The sequence below is a fragment of the Balaenoptera acutorostrata genome, chromosome 1 (genome assembly GCF_949987535.1).
Source record: "Balaenoptera acutorostrata chromosome 1, mBalAcu1.1, whole genome shotgun sequence".
NCBI lineage: Eukaryota > Metazoa > Chordata > Mammalia > Artiodactyla > Balaenopteridae > Balaenoptera > Balaenoptera acutorostrata.
The window spans coordinates 19314694-19331166 of record NC_080064.1 but is presented as its reverse complement, the minus strand read 5'-3'; the positions used below and the strand labels follow the sequence as shown (position 1 = coordinate 19331166).

Below are 16473 nucleotides of genomic sequence, written 5' to 3'. Positions count from 1 at the left end.
CAACTAAGAAGTCCACATGCCGCAACTAAGAAGCCCACGTGCCGCAACAAAGATCCCGCGTGCTGCAACTAAGACCCAGAGCAGCCTAAATAAATAAATAAATATTTAAAAAATTATGTTAGGATAAATCTCAATTAAATTATAGGAAGTATTAAATATTATACTGGTTCTTTCTCATTATTCAGTGACTTCAAACGTCACTTCTTCAGACAGGCATTCCCCAACCACTCTAGTTAAAAACTGTCACCCATCAAGTCACTCTCTACCCCTCCACTATTTTATTTTCTTCACAGCAATACTTGTTATTATCTGAACTTCTGATTCACTTGTTTGCATGTTAAATATCTTTATCTCCTTAATGTTCCATCAGGGCTGGAGAGTCACTGTGTTCACCACTGTCTCCCCAGAACTTTAACTGTGGCTGGCACAATGCTCAGTGAACACTTACTGAATACACAAATCAAGATCGAATGTGGAATCTGTAAACCAATTGTCTCTAAGAACATGACAGCTAACCTGACTCTTCAGTGATCTCTCAATATGGCCGATAATTAGGATACCTAACTAAATGATCTAAGACCCTTTTTAACTCTTGTTTTTGAGACAAAGTATTTACAATGGAAGCTACAAATATAATCGAAGATAACTGAAGATAGCTTCTTCATTTCAAAATCTTATATTTGTAATTTCCTGAATGTTATACATTCGATGCGATGGTCTGAGGACCCAGCGCTAGTCCATGAACTCTGCTACTGGTCCACAACAAGGTTTGGTATAGAAATTGAGAGAAAGGGTCTAGGAACATTTTAGCAAGTTTACACTGCTGTGACATTCTTATTGCATTTTACAAATCTGTGACAGTTTGGAGGAAAAACCTGGTCCTTCACTAAGCAATAAATTTGAGAAGCATTCATCTACAGTTTATGCAAAAGTGTGTTAAAAAGGAATAAAAATGTTAACTACCAGACTGGCAAAAATTTTCAATTCTGAAAATATAAAGTATTGGTGATGCAACAATTGATGGAACAATGGGAACTCTTCTACATGGCTGGTAGGAACGCAAACAGGTACAACTTTAGAGACTGTGTGACAGTCTCCACTAAGATGGTGAAAATGTGCAACCTGACAAGCCAGCAACATCATTCCTGTTTACATACCCCGAGGAGACCCCCCACTCTCACCCTCACATATACAGGACACATACAGAACATTTACAACATCACTGCTGCAATAACAACATCTCAAAAATAATCTAAATGTCCAACATTAGAATGGGTAAATAAAGAATGGTATATTTGTAAAACAGGACAGTATACAGCAAGGGACACTGAACACATATCTCAACATGGATTAATCTTACAAATATAGGGGACTTACCTGGTGGCACAGTGGTTAAGAATCTGCCTGCCAATGCAGGGGACATGGGTTTGATCCCTGGTCCGGGAAGATCTCGCGTGCCGTGGAGCAACTAAGCCCGCGCTTAGCTGCACCACAACTACTGAGCCTGCGCTCTGGAGCCCACGAGCCACAACTACTGAAGCCCGCGCGCCTAGAGCCCGTGCTCTGCAACAAGAGAAGCCACCACGATGAGAAGCCCGCGTAACGCAACGAGGAGTAGCCCGCGTAACGCAACGAGGAGTAGCCCGCGTACCGCAACGAAGAGTAGCCCCTGCTCACCACAGCTAGAGAGAGCCCGTGCGAGGCAATGAAGACCCAATGCAGCCAAAAATTAATTAATTAATTAATTAATTAATTAATTTTAAAAAACACAAAACTTTGCAGGCCAAAAGGGAGAGTCATGGTATTTAAAAAACAAAAATCTTACAAATATAACATGGAGAAAAAAACATATAATTATGCCATTTATAGAAAATTTTAAATAATGTAAAATTCTATGTATTCCATTAGTGTTATAGTTTTCAGCATACAGATCCTGCACATATTTTGTTGGATTTATCTTTACGTATTTCATGGTGCTACTGTAATGTTTTTTAAGTTTCAATTTCCAAATGTTTACTGCTAGTATAGAGACATATAGTTGATTTTGTATATTGACCCTGTATCTTACAACCTTCTTAAACTCACTTATTAGTTCTAAGAGTTTTTATGTAGATTCCTTTCTAAATAGACAATCATGTCAACTGCAAACAGAGGAAAATTTAAAAATAGTATACATACACACACACAGTATTAGGTTGAACCAGAAGAAATGCCAATACAGGTATCCACCACTTTTTGAAAGTTTGCTTTATGCTGCTTTGCTTTTACAAAAGACCTATATTAGTACCTGTTTTCACTAACTGAAAGAAATCCAAAGAGGATGTTTCCCTTTTACAAAACAAAGGCGAAAATCGCATTCAGCATCTGTTTTGCAGCAGCCGTCATAGAGGCAGTGCACACCGCAAGCAGTGAGAGTGGCACCACCAAGCTCCTTCCCGGGGAACTATCCTTAGCATCTCAGCATCTCAAGCCACCCTAGCTTTGAACTGTGTCTGTGAGCATCTGTGCTTTACCTCGATTTATTCTGTGCATCCTTTGGTAAGATGTGTCCTAAGGAATTGCTTCTTCATTTTATACCATTTCAGTTTACAAAAGGTTTTGTAGAAACACTCTACTTTTGCAGAAAGGGGGAAACCTGTATTTGACCATTTTGGCCTACAGATACACCAATTTCATATGGTTAAACTTAATAAAAAGTTAAAATTGCATGGGAAATGATAAACACGGAGTTCAGGATAACGCTTACCTCTGGGAGAAGACAAAAGGAGTTCAATTTATCAGTCAAATTTTATTTGCTAAATTGGGTGGGCATGTGGTTTTTCTTTATATTAGTCTTTATCCTTTTTGCACAAGCTAAAAATTGCCCCTGTTTTGAGAGCCTGAGACAGTGCCTTTACACAGGAGGAATAACCAAACTTGGAAGTTATTCACCTGTGTCTTCCCTGGGCTCCTTGTGAAAGAAGAGGCCAAGGCAAGGGCACACACAGGGAGCTTGTTTTGGGAAGTGACCTCATGTGACAAGGTGGGAACAGGGAAGAAGGGAAAGCCCGTCCTCCTTCTGTCCAGGTCGTGTTACCAAGCTGGTCACCTCTGTGAGCAACTGGGGCTTGATCCTGCTAGGAGCACTCTTGAGGAGCCAGAAGCCAAGGAATTGGTGGCTGGAGAGTAGAGGAGAAGGGACTTATTCACTGGCTTCAGCCCCCCACTGGTCAAGGCTTGCCCTGTGAGATGTTAATTAACTCCCTCACACTGCTACGTCTGCACCTGCATCGATACGGACGAGCATCTGTGCACAGTCAGCAGAGAAACACTGGGACAAAGAGCACGATATCCACAGTGCCACGGAGGCCAGCTGCTGTGAGGTTACACCTGCACACAGGTGAGTACTCTCACAACAGCTGGAGTGAAAATGTGGGCCAAAAGCATACAAAGTGGGGCAAAAGAGGTGCCCATACATATACACATACATAGTACACACACATATGTACATATTTATATATATTATATATGTATAAAAGCATATTACAAAGAATGATAAAGTCAAGAAAAAGGGGGGGTTGCATTTTTCTTTTGGTGGTAAAATATACAAAACACAAAATTTACCATTTTAATCATTTTTAAGTGTACAATTCAGTGGCATTAAGTATATTCACACTGCTGTACATAACCACTATCCACCTCCAGAACTTTTCATCATCCCAAATTGAAACTCTGTACCCATTTAAGCTGTAACTCCCAATTCCCCACTTCTCACAGCCCATGGCAACCACCATTCTACTTTCTGTCTCATGTAAGTAGAATCATACAATATTTATCCTCTCGTGTCTGGCTTATTTCACTTAGCATAATGTCTTTCAAGGTTCATCCACAGTATCAGAATTTCATTCGTTTTTAGGTCTGGATAATAGTCCATTGTATGTATACACTGCATTTTGTTTATTAACTTATCCGTTGATAGACGTTTGAGTTGTTCCCACTTTTTGCCTATTGTGAATAATGCTGCTGTGAACATTGGTGTACAAATATCTGTTGGAGTCCCTGCTTTCTTCTGTGTATATACCCAGAAGCAAAATCATTGGATCATATGGTAATTCTATGCTTAATTCTTTGAAGAACTGCCATACCATTTTCCACAGCAGTCATACCATTTTATGTTCCCTCCCGCAATGCACAAAAGGTTCCAATTTCTCCATATCCTTGTCAATAATGGGTGTGAAGTATCTCATTGTGAATTTGATTTGTACTTCCCTAATTATTCATGATGTTGAGCATCTTTTCATGTGCTTATTGGCCATTTATACATCTTTGGAGAAATGTCTATTCAAATCTTTTGCCCAGTTTTCAACTAGTTGTACATACCCCATTTGGTTTTTGTTGTTGAATTTTAGGAGTTCTTTATATATTCTGGGTATTAATCCCTTATCAGATATACGATTTGAAAATATTCTCTGCACACGTTTTAAATTCTGATAAAGTCCGATTTATCTATTTTTTCTACTGTTGTCTGTGCTTTTGGTGTCATATCTGAGAAATTAATGCCAAATCCAATGTCAAGAAGCTTTCCCTCTATGTTTCCTTCTAAGAGTTTATAGTTTTAGCTCTTACATTTAGGTCTTTGATCTATTTGGAATTAATTTTTGTATATGGTGTAAGGTAAGGGTCCAACTTCATTCTTTTGCATGTGGATATCCAGTTTTCCCAGCATTATTTGTTAAAAAGACTGTCCTTTCCCCGTTGAATGGTCTTGGTATCCTTGCTGAAAATCATTTGACCATATATGCAAGGATTCATTTCTGGACTCTCTGTTCTATTCAATTGGTTAATATGTCTATCTTTAAACCAGTACCATACTGTTTTTTTTTTTAATTGAGATATAATTGACAGTAAGTACCACACTGCTTTGATTACTACAGCTTTGTATTAAGTTTTAAAATCAACAAGTGTGAGTCCTCCAACTTTGTTCTTTTTCAAAACTGTTTTGGTTATTTGGGGGTCTCTTGAGAGTCTATGAATTTTAGGATGAGTTTTTCTATTTCTGCAGGAAATATCTTTGGGATTTTGATAGGGATTGCACCAAATCCATAGACTGTTTTAGGCAGTACTGACATCTTAACAATATTAAGTATTCCAGTCCATGGATATGAATATCTTTCCATTTATTTGTGTTGTCTTTAATTTCTTTCAGCAATGTTTTGTAGTTTTCAGTGTACAACTGAAAAATGGGTTCTAAAGCAAGCTCAATACTCTGTTACTCTGAAACTACTGTATGAGACTTGGCTAGGATTTCTTCCAGCTCTAAACTTCTATGATTCTCTAGTGTTTAATCTAGCCTTGAAGTTAACTAAATTTTTACTAATTCTTGGCCAGAATGGCACTACAGATTCAATTAAACAAATATTTACTGAAACCATATTATGTTCCAGGCACTGTTAAAAATACAGTTCACTTTAACATTCTTCCTTTGAATCCCCTTTTGCAATTCTCAAATTTAAAACAAATCACTTTCCTCAAAAGTTTTATTTCTCCTGGATGGAAGGTTGTATTAGAAACACTCAACAATTGATTAGGTCTAAAAACCAGAGACTCAGGGTATTTCAGTTAACTTCCAGATATCATTTATTTTTCTTAAGTAATATTTTCTGTTCTTCTTTAAATGGAGGGTATAGAAACCAAATGCTCGATAGAAAGATTATATTATGCATATGATTATACAGACCACAGAAGAATTTGCGCCAGTGTATCTGAAATCACAATTTCAGATTAAATCTCCTACATACTACTTAACCTCACTCAGCTTATAAGTCTGTTTCTCTACCACAGCTCTGTATCACTAATCCTCCACAAACATCTCACATAATCCATTCATTCAACAAACATTTAACAGGTGTTGCCCTGTACTGGGAACTGTATTAGATGCTAAGTGTCACTGATCAAAAAGCAGGACCAGGAGAGCAAGTAGAGATGTCTTAATATACCCCAACCATCATCATTAGAAAAATAAATCAAATGTCGTGTGGTGAGTAGGTCAGTGGAAACAGTTTCATGTGCGAAGGGTAGTGCTTTGCGAAGAGGCTAATCCAAAAGCAACATGCGTTTCTTTATAAAGTCAGTCCTATCTGGAATGCTGCTTCGCATCAACATTCACTGAGTCCCCTCAGACACACAGACCTAAATCAGAAAGGACAATCACTCCAGTTTCTCCCATCATAAAAACCTAAATTGCATTTTGAAGACCTCTCATGTTCAAACCAGAAGGCTGCTCAATTTTTCCTTATTTTAAGAAAGGGAAAACTGGGGTTAAAAATGTCAAGTTAATAAAATCACACGGGAACAAATTCCAATCTGTTACAGAAAAATTAGGTACTAAACGTGCAGTGCTCCAGATGGAGCCACTGATTAGCTGAGCACATGTATAACAACTAGCAACCGTGTTGCTGCAGAAACAGAAATCACGAGATAAGCCTTTTCCTCGGTTTATTCTTCTTACAGTTTACTATATTCTTTACTCTTCCTCCCCCACCTCACGCAATTTTCAAGAAAAACTGATGAAAATGTAGAGCCCAAATCCAGCGATCTTAAATGAAGATTCACCTTCACATGACAATGGCACCTGTGTTACTCAGTCTACCATTCAAAAGAGGGTAAAAGCTCATTCCAACAATTATAAAATTATCAAGACAAAAACCTTTTCAAACCAGGAGAAAAAACTAAAATTCTTTTGAAAATAAAGCATTTAATTGCAATCAGAATTATTTTGCCCATAATCCGTCAGAAGTGGTTTTTGTTTTGCTTTGTTTTTTGCACGTATGTGGATGACCTGCACAAACAGGTTATTCCAGAAGAAACGAAAGCAAAATAAGACACTGATAGTGAGAAGCAAACTATAAAGAAAACATTTGATTCTCCCTACACTTTATATCCAATTAATGATCCATATATAATTTTATTATATAAACATTTTATATTCTGCAGCTTCAGATATTATCATGAAGGTTTTTATATAAAATTTACTATGAGTTAAGAACTGTATGTAATGTGAAGTCCACTGAACTGCTGCTAGAATTTCTGGTGATATCACTTCCAATATAAATTTAGGTTAGATACAACCTCAAGTGGTTGAAAAATTGAAAACCAACCAGAATTCATCACTTCGGCAAGTTAAACAAATCCCTAGGCTAGAGTAAAAAAAGAAAAACCTGGGACAGATAAGATTGTGAGGTTTCTTGAAAAATTCTTACGAATTTTAAGATAAAATAGCAATACATGTGGTTTCTCACAACAACAAACAACAAAGTCAGTGTAATTATTTATTACATGAAAATTTAGAGCTCTTAAAACGTATGAGAAAACTAGGAAGAATGATTTTACAATGTCTACACTGTGACTGAACTTGGGAAAGAAAATAGCGTTTGTAAATGAAAACAAACCCAAACGGTAAAAACCTGGCAGCTGCCACCCTCTCCCGCTCCCCTTCCAGGTCTCCTGCACCTCTAGGCTGGTTTCCACAAGCGCACCCCAACGGGCCCTGCTTTTGGCTCTCCTGCCACCACTCTGCCCTTCACAGGTTGTGGCTGACCTTCCCAATGTGTAATTCTGACTGCCACTCCTTTGCTCAGAGGCTACTGACCACAGAAGGGCAAGCTCCTCGAGTCTGCAGGATGCCCCACACTCACCTTTCCAGCCCGATTGCTCTTGACTTTGGCTACATCTCACCTCAGTGCCAGCCACACAGAACTGCTCGCTACTCCCTGCAGGAAGCGGTCCATGCTCTCCTGATTCAGCTCTTTCGCTCATTCTGTTCCCTCTGGCTGGAACTGCCTTTCCCTTCCCTGCTAAACTCCTACCCAACTCACACAGCTCCTCTGCAATGCCGTCTCCCCGTAAGATCTTTCATTCCAGCTGGCTGTGATCCTACTCCTCTGTTACCTCAGTACTTTCAAGCGTCTCTAAAGGCACGAGTATTCTATCTTACATCAAATTACTGATCATCTCCACTGCAGGACTGTAAACTCTCTGTGGCAGAAGCTGTTTAAATTCCCTGAAGCAACTGGTACAGTGCCTTGCACACTGGAGCACTCAAGTACGTACTGAGTCAAACTATATCAAGTTCTGCTCCATGAGAGTCACTGGAAGGAAAATACTTTGAGGGCATAGATAGGAAATTAAAAGGATCATGATAGGATTTTTAAACGAAGTCTTAGAACATGCAAAATTCATACCAGTGGCAGAAATATTTTACTTTTGTAGGACTAAGACCCACAAGCTTTTGTGAGGTCACGACGGAACCAAAAGCGCACACACAATCTCTTTTTCCAGTTAAATAATGAATGAACTAAAGAAGAGTAACCTTTTAAAAAAATAAACTCAATCATTTTGCCCTGGCCAGGTTGTAGAAAGTAAAACAGGAAATACTAACAACTCTGTTAAAATGAAATCATAAATAGTCCTAATTATGTAATTAGCCCTAGAAAAAGGCTTAAAATAATTCCTTCTTTTGTGAATTTACTCCCAAGTAATAGGAAGCCAGGCTAAAAATCACTTAGCTTCTCTTTAACCACAGGCTCCAAAAATGAATGACTGCATGAAAAATGGATGAACTTAACAGGACTTGATTCAGAGTTCACTAGAACCCAGTACTTCTCAAAATGCCTGTGGGGAAGGACTGGATTTTAAATATTTCCTATCTGTTGCAGACTGATAGTCTCATAAAGCATAATAAAAATGCCCCAGCAATGTCTAAAGTTTGGTGCACACTTCTCTACCTGTCACGGACCAGTAATAAACTTTGCAAACGGGCAGCCATGTGCTGTTTCCCCGAACCCGCACACATTTAACACACTACCAAAGGCAGGGAAAGGTAGGGTACATGCTTACCTTCTGCTCTGGCACCTCAAACACAGCTTCATGGACACTGCAAGCAAAAAGTGAGGTAGGCAGATCACTTAAATCCATCATTTCTTCCAAATCATCTTCATTTTCACCAAAAATCATCTCTTCTTCTTCTTCTTGGTCACTGCTACAGAGATCTGACTGGCTATCATTCCAAGATTTCATAGTGTCCCTCAGCATTATCCCCTAAAAGCAGGTCTTTTCCGTTCTTAAAGTTCTAAGATGTCTACCAGGCATCTACTGTTAAAAAAAAGAAAACAACAGAGGTAAGACTTTGAAGGCCCAATAACGCTCCAATTAATTCTCAAGACAGCGACTCATCAAATGAAGCAATTTTATTCAGGAAAGATCAAAGTTTAAATCTCATTACAGTCCTCATAAATGAATTCTATACCTACTAATTTGCTTTGCTTAGCATACTTTATGTAATATATTTCACTGGCAGCGACATATTACGAAAAAAAGGCTGCAAGTTTTCTAGTGAAATGGAGCTGGGGGAATAATACAAAATGAAATATTATCAACATGTACACCAGTTTACAAGCAGTAGGAAGGAAAATGTGAACCAGAACTGCCTTTGCATATTTGTTTGGGATTTAGGTCTGCAACACTGAAATTGGCAGAGCAGAATAAAACCCACACTGATTCACTCACCATCTGCACCCTAAAATATGGGCTGCAATAAGCTGACTTTACCTTTTTTAACCAATTTGTTCTTTTTGAATACACTCTCGAAGAACTAAGTTACACAGAACCAAAAGTTCTATACAAAGTTGGTCTTTGCTAATATCAGAAATATTTACAACAGGCAAAATCTGACATAGAAGACAATTTTTAAAATGTCCTTTCTCTGAATGCTTAAAAATCAATAATTTTAACCCCAAAGCATGGAGCTGATAGTGTCCCACTGTTAAATAATGAACAGAGTCTGTCTTATAGGACTGTTTATGTGCATTTTTTTCTCTTGTGATGAACTGCACTCCACACCCACCAAGCAGAGTGCCTTGAACATAACACATTTCAAGATGCTGGAATTTAAGTAATACTTATCAGGCACAGAAAAATTAAGTGAGTGTGATTATTACTACCTCAATATTACCTTTGTGATTTTCTCTTTTATTTCAAAGAACATGAAGTTGCAAATATATTGCTTATATAGAAAACAGTACAGAATGTTAATTATGGGAAAAAATAGTGATTTTTTTTCCCCGTTATTCCACTATATCAATCAGGAAAGACTAATTCTAAAAAGTAAAATCTTTACTTGTTTTCAGAAACATTTTCCGAGTGTCTACTGCATGCCAGGTACACAGAGCTAGCTATGAGATGAATAAAACATGGTTCCTATCCTCAAGGAGATCCCACCAAAGCAAGAATTTCTTCCCTTCAATAATACCCCAAAGGGACCTTGTTCCATTAACTGGCTCCTATACTTTTAATTTCTCCGTCTCCACCCATTCATTCCTCTTCTTCAGCAAACATACCTCTTCAAGATTCCCCACCCCACCCCGGCCCAATCTTGAAAAAAGAAAACCTTCCATTTGGAGTCTGCCTGCCCCTCGATCTACCTCCCTCTGTCTCTGCTTCCCCTTTCCTACCAGCTTCCTGGGAAGAGGAGTCTCCTGAACTCCAGTCACCCCTGAATTCAGGGCAGCTGGACTCCTGCCCCCCCACCTCCAGCTAAAACTGCCCCCACTGGATGGCAACAGCCTCTTGGTGGTGTCCTAACCCCAGGCCTCTGCCTGTCTCTGCAGCTCGGGACCCACCGCCTACCCATTCCTTCTGGGATGTCTCTGTGCCCCTGCCCTTCCCGGGCTCCATCTTTCCCGGCTCTCTTTCCTCGCCAGCTGCCCTTGTCACTGGCTCCTCTTTCCCTACTCACCCTTTACAACGTCTCTTCGAGGTTTCAACCCCATCCTCTTCTTCATCTTACTCTTCCTGGGTGGTTTTATCCAGGCCCAAACATTTTAACTACTCCACCACCAGTGTTTCTCAACTTTGTTTCCTGCTTCCCCGGGGTTCACACACACAACACATGTATATCAATACAGTCTCTCGCTTCAATAATTCTTAAGCCGGGAAAGATGTCACCGAAATTGAGGGGGAAGCAAGAGCAGAATCTTGGGCATCGGAGGGGATGGTGCGTTGAAAAACGACAGGATCCCGAAAGATTCTCATCTGCCCCCAGGTCTTTACTGCCTGTGCACACTGAACTCCACCTCTCTCTCCTGAGTTCTAGACTTGTATTTTTAGCTTTCCTTTGAATATACCTATCTGGTGCTACAACTGTTTAAAACTTATTGCTTTAAGTAGATGATTGTGCTGGAAATCTCCGATCTGGACAGGGGCGTGCTGGAGGGAAAATGGTATCTCACTGTGACTTCCATTGTAATCTTTTCTTTTTTTTAAATTTTTTTAAAAAATTTTTTTATTTTTATGGCTGTATTGGGTCTTCGTTTCTGTGCGAGGGCTTTCTCCAGTTGCGGAGAGCGGGGGCCACTCCTCATCGCGGTGCACGGGCCTCCCACTATCGTGGCCTCTCCTGCTGCGGAGCACAGGCTCCAGACGCACAGGCTCAGTAGCTGTGGCTCACGGGCCCAGCCGCTCCGCGGCATGTGGGATCCCCCCAGACCAGGGCTCGAACCCGTGTCCCCTGCACTGGCAGGCAGACCCTCAACCACTGCGCCACCAGGGAAGCCCTGTAATCTTTTCTTTAAGACTAAGTTGTCAGCTAGAGTCCGTAGCTTTGTTCATTTCTGTTATGTACTTGATTATTTGTTTACAAATCACTCCTAAGCTACCAGAGCTTGAGTACCTTTGAATCCCCAGTCCCTGGCACAGTTTCTAGCTCAGAGTATATGCTTAATAAGGATTACTGAACCGAAAGCAGGTAGTATTGTGTTTACCCCTCTGATACGGCAGCACAGACAAAGGAAAATTTAATTCTGCATGAGATTAGAGACAGCTTCCCCAAAGGAGGTTATGGTTAGACTTAAAGGATGAACAGAATTTCAGCAGGAAAAGAATGGGGTGCATTCCCGGCGAAGCCAACAGTTCATGGACAAAGGCAGGAAGACACAACGAGGAGCAGGCACAGGATCATGAGATCTGGTGCGGCCAGAGTGGACCAGGTTTGGTGGGGATGGCACGAAACAAAGCGAGAAAGGTAGGTTTGGGCCAGGCTGCCTGGAAAGTAGGGTTACAGAGTTCTGACATAAAAATTAGTCAATATTAGCATGGCATTGAAGGTTTTAGGCAGGGAAATGATATAACCAACCTAATTTAACTTTCAGTATCACTAAAAGTGGGCTGTCTTTACCTCTTATCTCTGAGACACTAACGTCTTTATCCTCCCCCTCCCCATTAAAAAGAGGTGAGGAAAACACCTGGCCTGGCTGGAGAGTTAGGGAGCTCTGAATGGCTAGATTTTGAAATTTGAGAAAGTCAAGCTATTTTTGATAAGATTTTCTGTTTGTCTCAAGTTCCTTCCTCCAACCTCTAAAAAAAAAAAAATCAGAGCACAAGAAACAATCCTTCACCTGACTTAAAAAAAAAAATTCTTAGAATGTTACACCTTCATTTCCTGTTTTCCACCTTCATTTTGGGGTAACTTTTTCTTTTGATATAATTTCAAACAGAAAAGTTGCAAGAATAGTACAAGGAATTCCTGCGTACCCTTTTCCTGTATACAATTACTTACATTTTTGCCTATTTTAAAAATCATTCTCTCATTTTTTTTTTTTTTTTTTACTTGATTTTATTTATTTATTTATTTATTTTTGGCTGTGTTGGGTCTTCGGTTCGTGCGAGGGCTTTCTGCAGTTGCGGCAAGCGGGGGCCACTCTTCATCGCGGTGCGGGGACCGCTCTTCATCGCGGTGCGCGGATCGCGGCCCCTCCCGTCGCGGGGCACAGGCTCCAGACGCGCAGGCTCAGCAATTGTGGCTCACGGGCCCAGCTGCTCCGTGGCATGTGGGATCTTCCCAGACCAGGGCTCGAACCCGTGTCCCCTGCATTAGCAGGCAGATTCTCAACCACTGCGCCACCAGGGAAGCCCCTCTCATTTTTATACATATACATTTTTCCCCAAACCATTGAGACTAAGATAGGGTATGCCCCCTTTACTCTCAAATACTTCAGTGTATAAGAACAAGATCATTTTCTTATACAACCTACAGTTCAATTATCAAAACCAAGTACTTTAACACTGACATAATACTTTTATCTAAATCAGAGTCGATTTTCAAATTTTGTCAGTTATTCCCTATAATATCTTTTTTTTTTTTTTTAAACGCATTTTTTTTTTTTTTAATTTTATAGCTACTTTATTTATTTATTCATTTTTGGCTGTGTTGGGTCTTCGGTTCGTGCGAGGGCTTTCTCTAGTTGCGGCAAGCGGGGGCCACTCTTCATCGCGGTGCGGGGACCGCTCTTCATCGCAGTGCGCGGGCCTTTCACTATCGCGGCCCCTCCCGTTGCGGGGCACAGGCTCCAGACGCGCAGGCTCAGTAGTTGTGGCTCACGGGCCCAGTTGCTCTGCGGCATGTGGGATCTTCCCAGACCAGGACTCGAACCCGTGTCCCCTGCATTAGCAGGCAGACTCTCAACCACTGCGCCACCAGGGAAGCCCTCCCTATAATATCTTTATAGGTATTTTCCCTTCAATTTTTTTACATTATTGTTAAATGATTTGCATTTTGTCCCAAGATATTTCAATAATCTTTACAGTATTGCTATATTTTCTTCACTTATACAGTAGTGTATATTTGATATAGCTTAAAAGGATGGATTAATGAAATACCATAGTAATTGCAAACAAGTTTGAACAATATTTAAATATATCTCAGAAAGATTCAGGCTCCATAATCAGACTCCTCGATTTAAACTCTGTCCCCTGTATTCTATGTTAGGTAAATTACTTTGCCTCCCTTTCTGTTTCCTCAACTATAAAATGGGGATGATAATAATAATCCTTATCCAATAACGATGTTAGAAGTATTAAATGAGAGAATACATGCTGGGTGCTCAGAATAATGCTTTGCATATAGTTGGTGGTCAATAACTAATTATTTTTACATAGGCACAATCTATGTCAATGTATTGTTGGGTCGAAAGGATCCCAATAATATCAGAACCTTTGGTGGAACTGATATTAAAATAACAAAATGAGAAAAATACACACCCAAATGATCTAATTCCAAGCAACAAAAAGGATACAAAAATAAAACTAAAAAAATAAAACTAACACTTTGTATCATTTCAAGAAAACTATTCAGTTGCAGATCTATCAATAAAATCAGCTCCAGAGCAACCACTGGTAGTTGTAATATAGCTCCAGTATGAAACCATTTAAAGATTTAAAAACAGAGAGCTAGCTGAAAAAAGGCCATGGTGCACTTTTTAAGGGCCTCAAAGAATTTTATGTTGTAATTCAGTGCACACAGTATTAGAGATGTTGTCTTTCATATGATGGTTCTCTTGCTAAAGGCCTGCCATGAGACTTTTTTGGATGAAGCTTAAGTCAACATCGTCAACCATTTCACAATTTTCTGACATCATAAATGTAGCTAGATTTGAACAGAGAGATATGATCAGAGTCAACCATTGGAAAAGACAATCCTAGCACATCTGTAAAGAAATCATCTTATAAGGTAACTCAGCTGGTACTTAAAAAGTTGTTTGGTTTTATTAAGGAAAAGAAAAAAATTTACAGAAGTACACAGCTTCTATGCTGATATTACTGGAGTTGTCGCTAACTCTGCCCCACTGCAACTCCTACAAGACTAAGCTGTCCCTCAGTTTACTAACTCAGGGAAATATTGATTGGAAAGGGCTGAACCAATATCCACCAGCTTTTGTAAGCAAAGGTCTGTGCTAATCAGGGTTTAGCATCATCTGCAGCACAACGGTAGCTGTGGCTGGCTTCTGGCAAATTGTTTCTTCATGGAAATATCAAATGAGTGGAAAACTCCAAGTAGCATGACCCTCTGCTCTGCTACAAGCCTTGTGACAGAAGTAATCCATCAGGGGAAAATGTCAAGCACATGGATTTGACTTTGCGTTTTAAATTCTGATCAGGAAAAGGTAAATTCCTCCTCCTTCTCCAGGATTAAAAAAATAATAATTTTTCAAAATAGTATGCTTCTCAACTTGGTGCATATTTAAAATACCTTAGCTAGATGCACTTTATTATGTTTTGATGTGCTCAAAATGTTACTGGTCAATACTGGAAGCAAACAAATACCCCATTTCCAGCTCTACAAGTGCCCTGCTGAATAACCTTGGAACAGTCACTTGGCTTTTTGTATTACATTTGTCCTCTCAATATAAAATGAGGAAAATACTCACAGATAATGTTGAACTACTAAATACCTTTTAAAAACATCTAAATTATAAATTTAGACTAAATTTCTTTTTAAAAAAAAACCCTCTGCATTGTCAATGTGGGGGTTCTGAATAGCTATCCTACAAACCTCTATCTCCCACTTCCTCCCCACTCACTACTTTTAGATAGAATCTTACTACTTTTTAGTAGCTGTGGTGAGAAAAAAAAATGGTGCAACAGTAAAGATGAAAATTAGATTTTTGAATTTCATATGTTTCAATGATCTATGCCCTCTTTTCACATTTGTCAGAACAAATGAAAATAACAGGTTTTAAAGAATAATTGAAGTAGAGATATAAAGACTGATGCTATTTGTTTCGCTGTATGTAATTCATTTCCTCTCACTATAACCTCTACATTCTAGGGGAAAAGTGGAGATCCACTGTCTGACCTCCACCTTCTGTAGTTCTTTGGGTCTAAATAACAAATGGTATTGAACTTTAGACCTCCCATTATTTCACAGGCTTCAGCCTAACAGATTTCCAAATCACACTATTTTTCATGATGTTTTGCCTAAGTCTTTCAACCAACATATCCTCTAGTACCATACAAAATTTGTACTCATTTGTAATCCTTAACATGAACACATTTAAAAGCTTTACAGATGTTACAATTCAATAGTGGGACAAATCTTGTTTTCCTGAAAAGCACTGAAATCTCTTCCCACGCTAAGAAAGAAAAGTTTTGCCAACCTGGTAAAACATAAAGCTGACAGCGTGGCTAAAGAAGGGGCTCTGAGTTTTCAGGCCTTTCACTGTCTTCCTGCATCAAAAATCCATTTCTAGAAAACCAATATAATATCCCCACCAAAAAGCAAGAACTTAGTTGATACACAAACATCTGAGTCTCAGTATTGTGTGTTTTTACAATTTAGTATTTTGAATCAGAGCTAATGAAACAGTCTTAAAATTAATCACTTTAAATCCTATTGTAATCACAGCTACAAATAAGTCAATCGCTTATGAAATTGTACATCTGAGACTTCTATGAAATGCAGAGACTTCTATTAAAAGTTTGAATAAATGTGGTGTGCTAGGTAACTTTCAACAAGAAGGAGCAAATACTTCTGGCTTTGAGCACTGCACTAAAACATCACTTTAAATAATCCTAGTTTGTATCTGCAACACGGATCTGAACTGCTCCCTGCACTAGACTCCTAATCCCTGAAGGAGATGATCAGATTTTGCACGGAAGCTGGGA

The 16473-nt window shown here is 39.3% G+C and overlaps 1 protein-coding gene across 3 annotated transcripts in view; it reads right to left on the bottom strand.

Annotated features, from left to right (window-relative positions):
- Positions 1–16473, bottom strand: part of RCAN3 (RCAN family member 3) — a 33540-nt gene that overhangs the window by 16309 nt on the left and 758 nt on the right. For 2 of the 3 annotated variants that reach the window (XM_057526650.1, XM_007178704.2), the window contains exon 2: positions 8875–9129. In XM_057526650.1, the coding sequence (XP_057382633.1) occupies positions 8875–9069 (195 nt within the window). In that variant the 5' untranslated portion in view covers positions 9070–9129. The remainder of the gene's footprint in view (positions 1–8874; positions 9130–16473) is intronic. The other variant, XM_007178705.3, reaches the window with a different exon arrangement.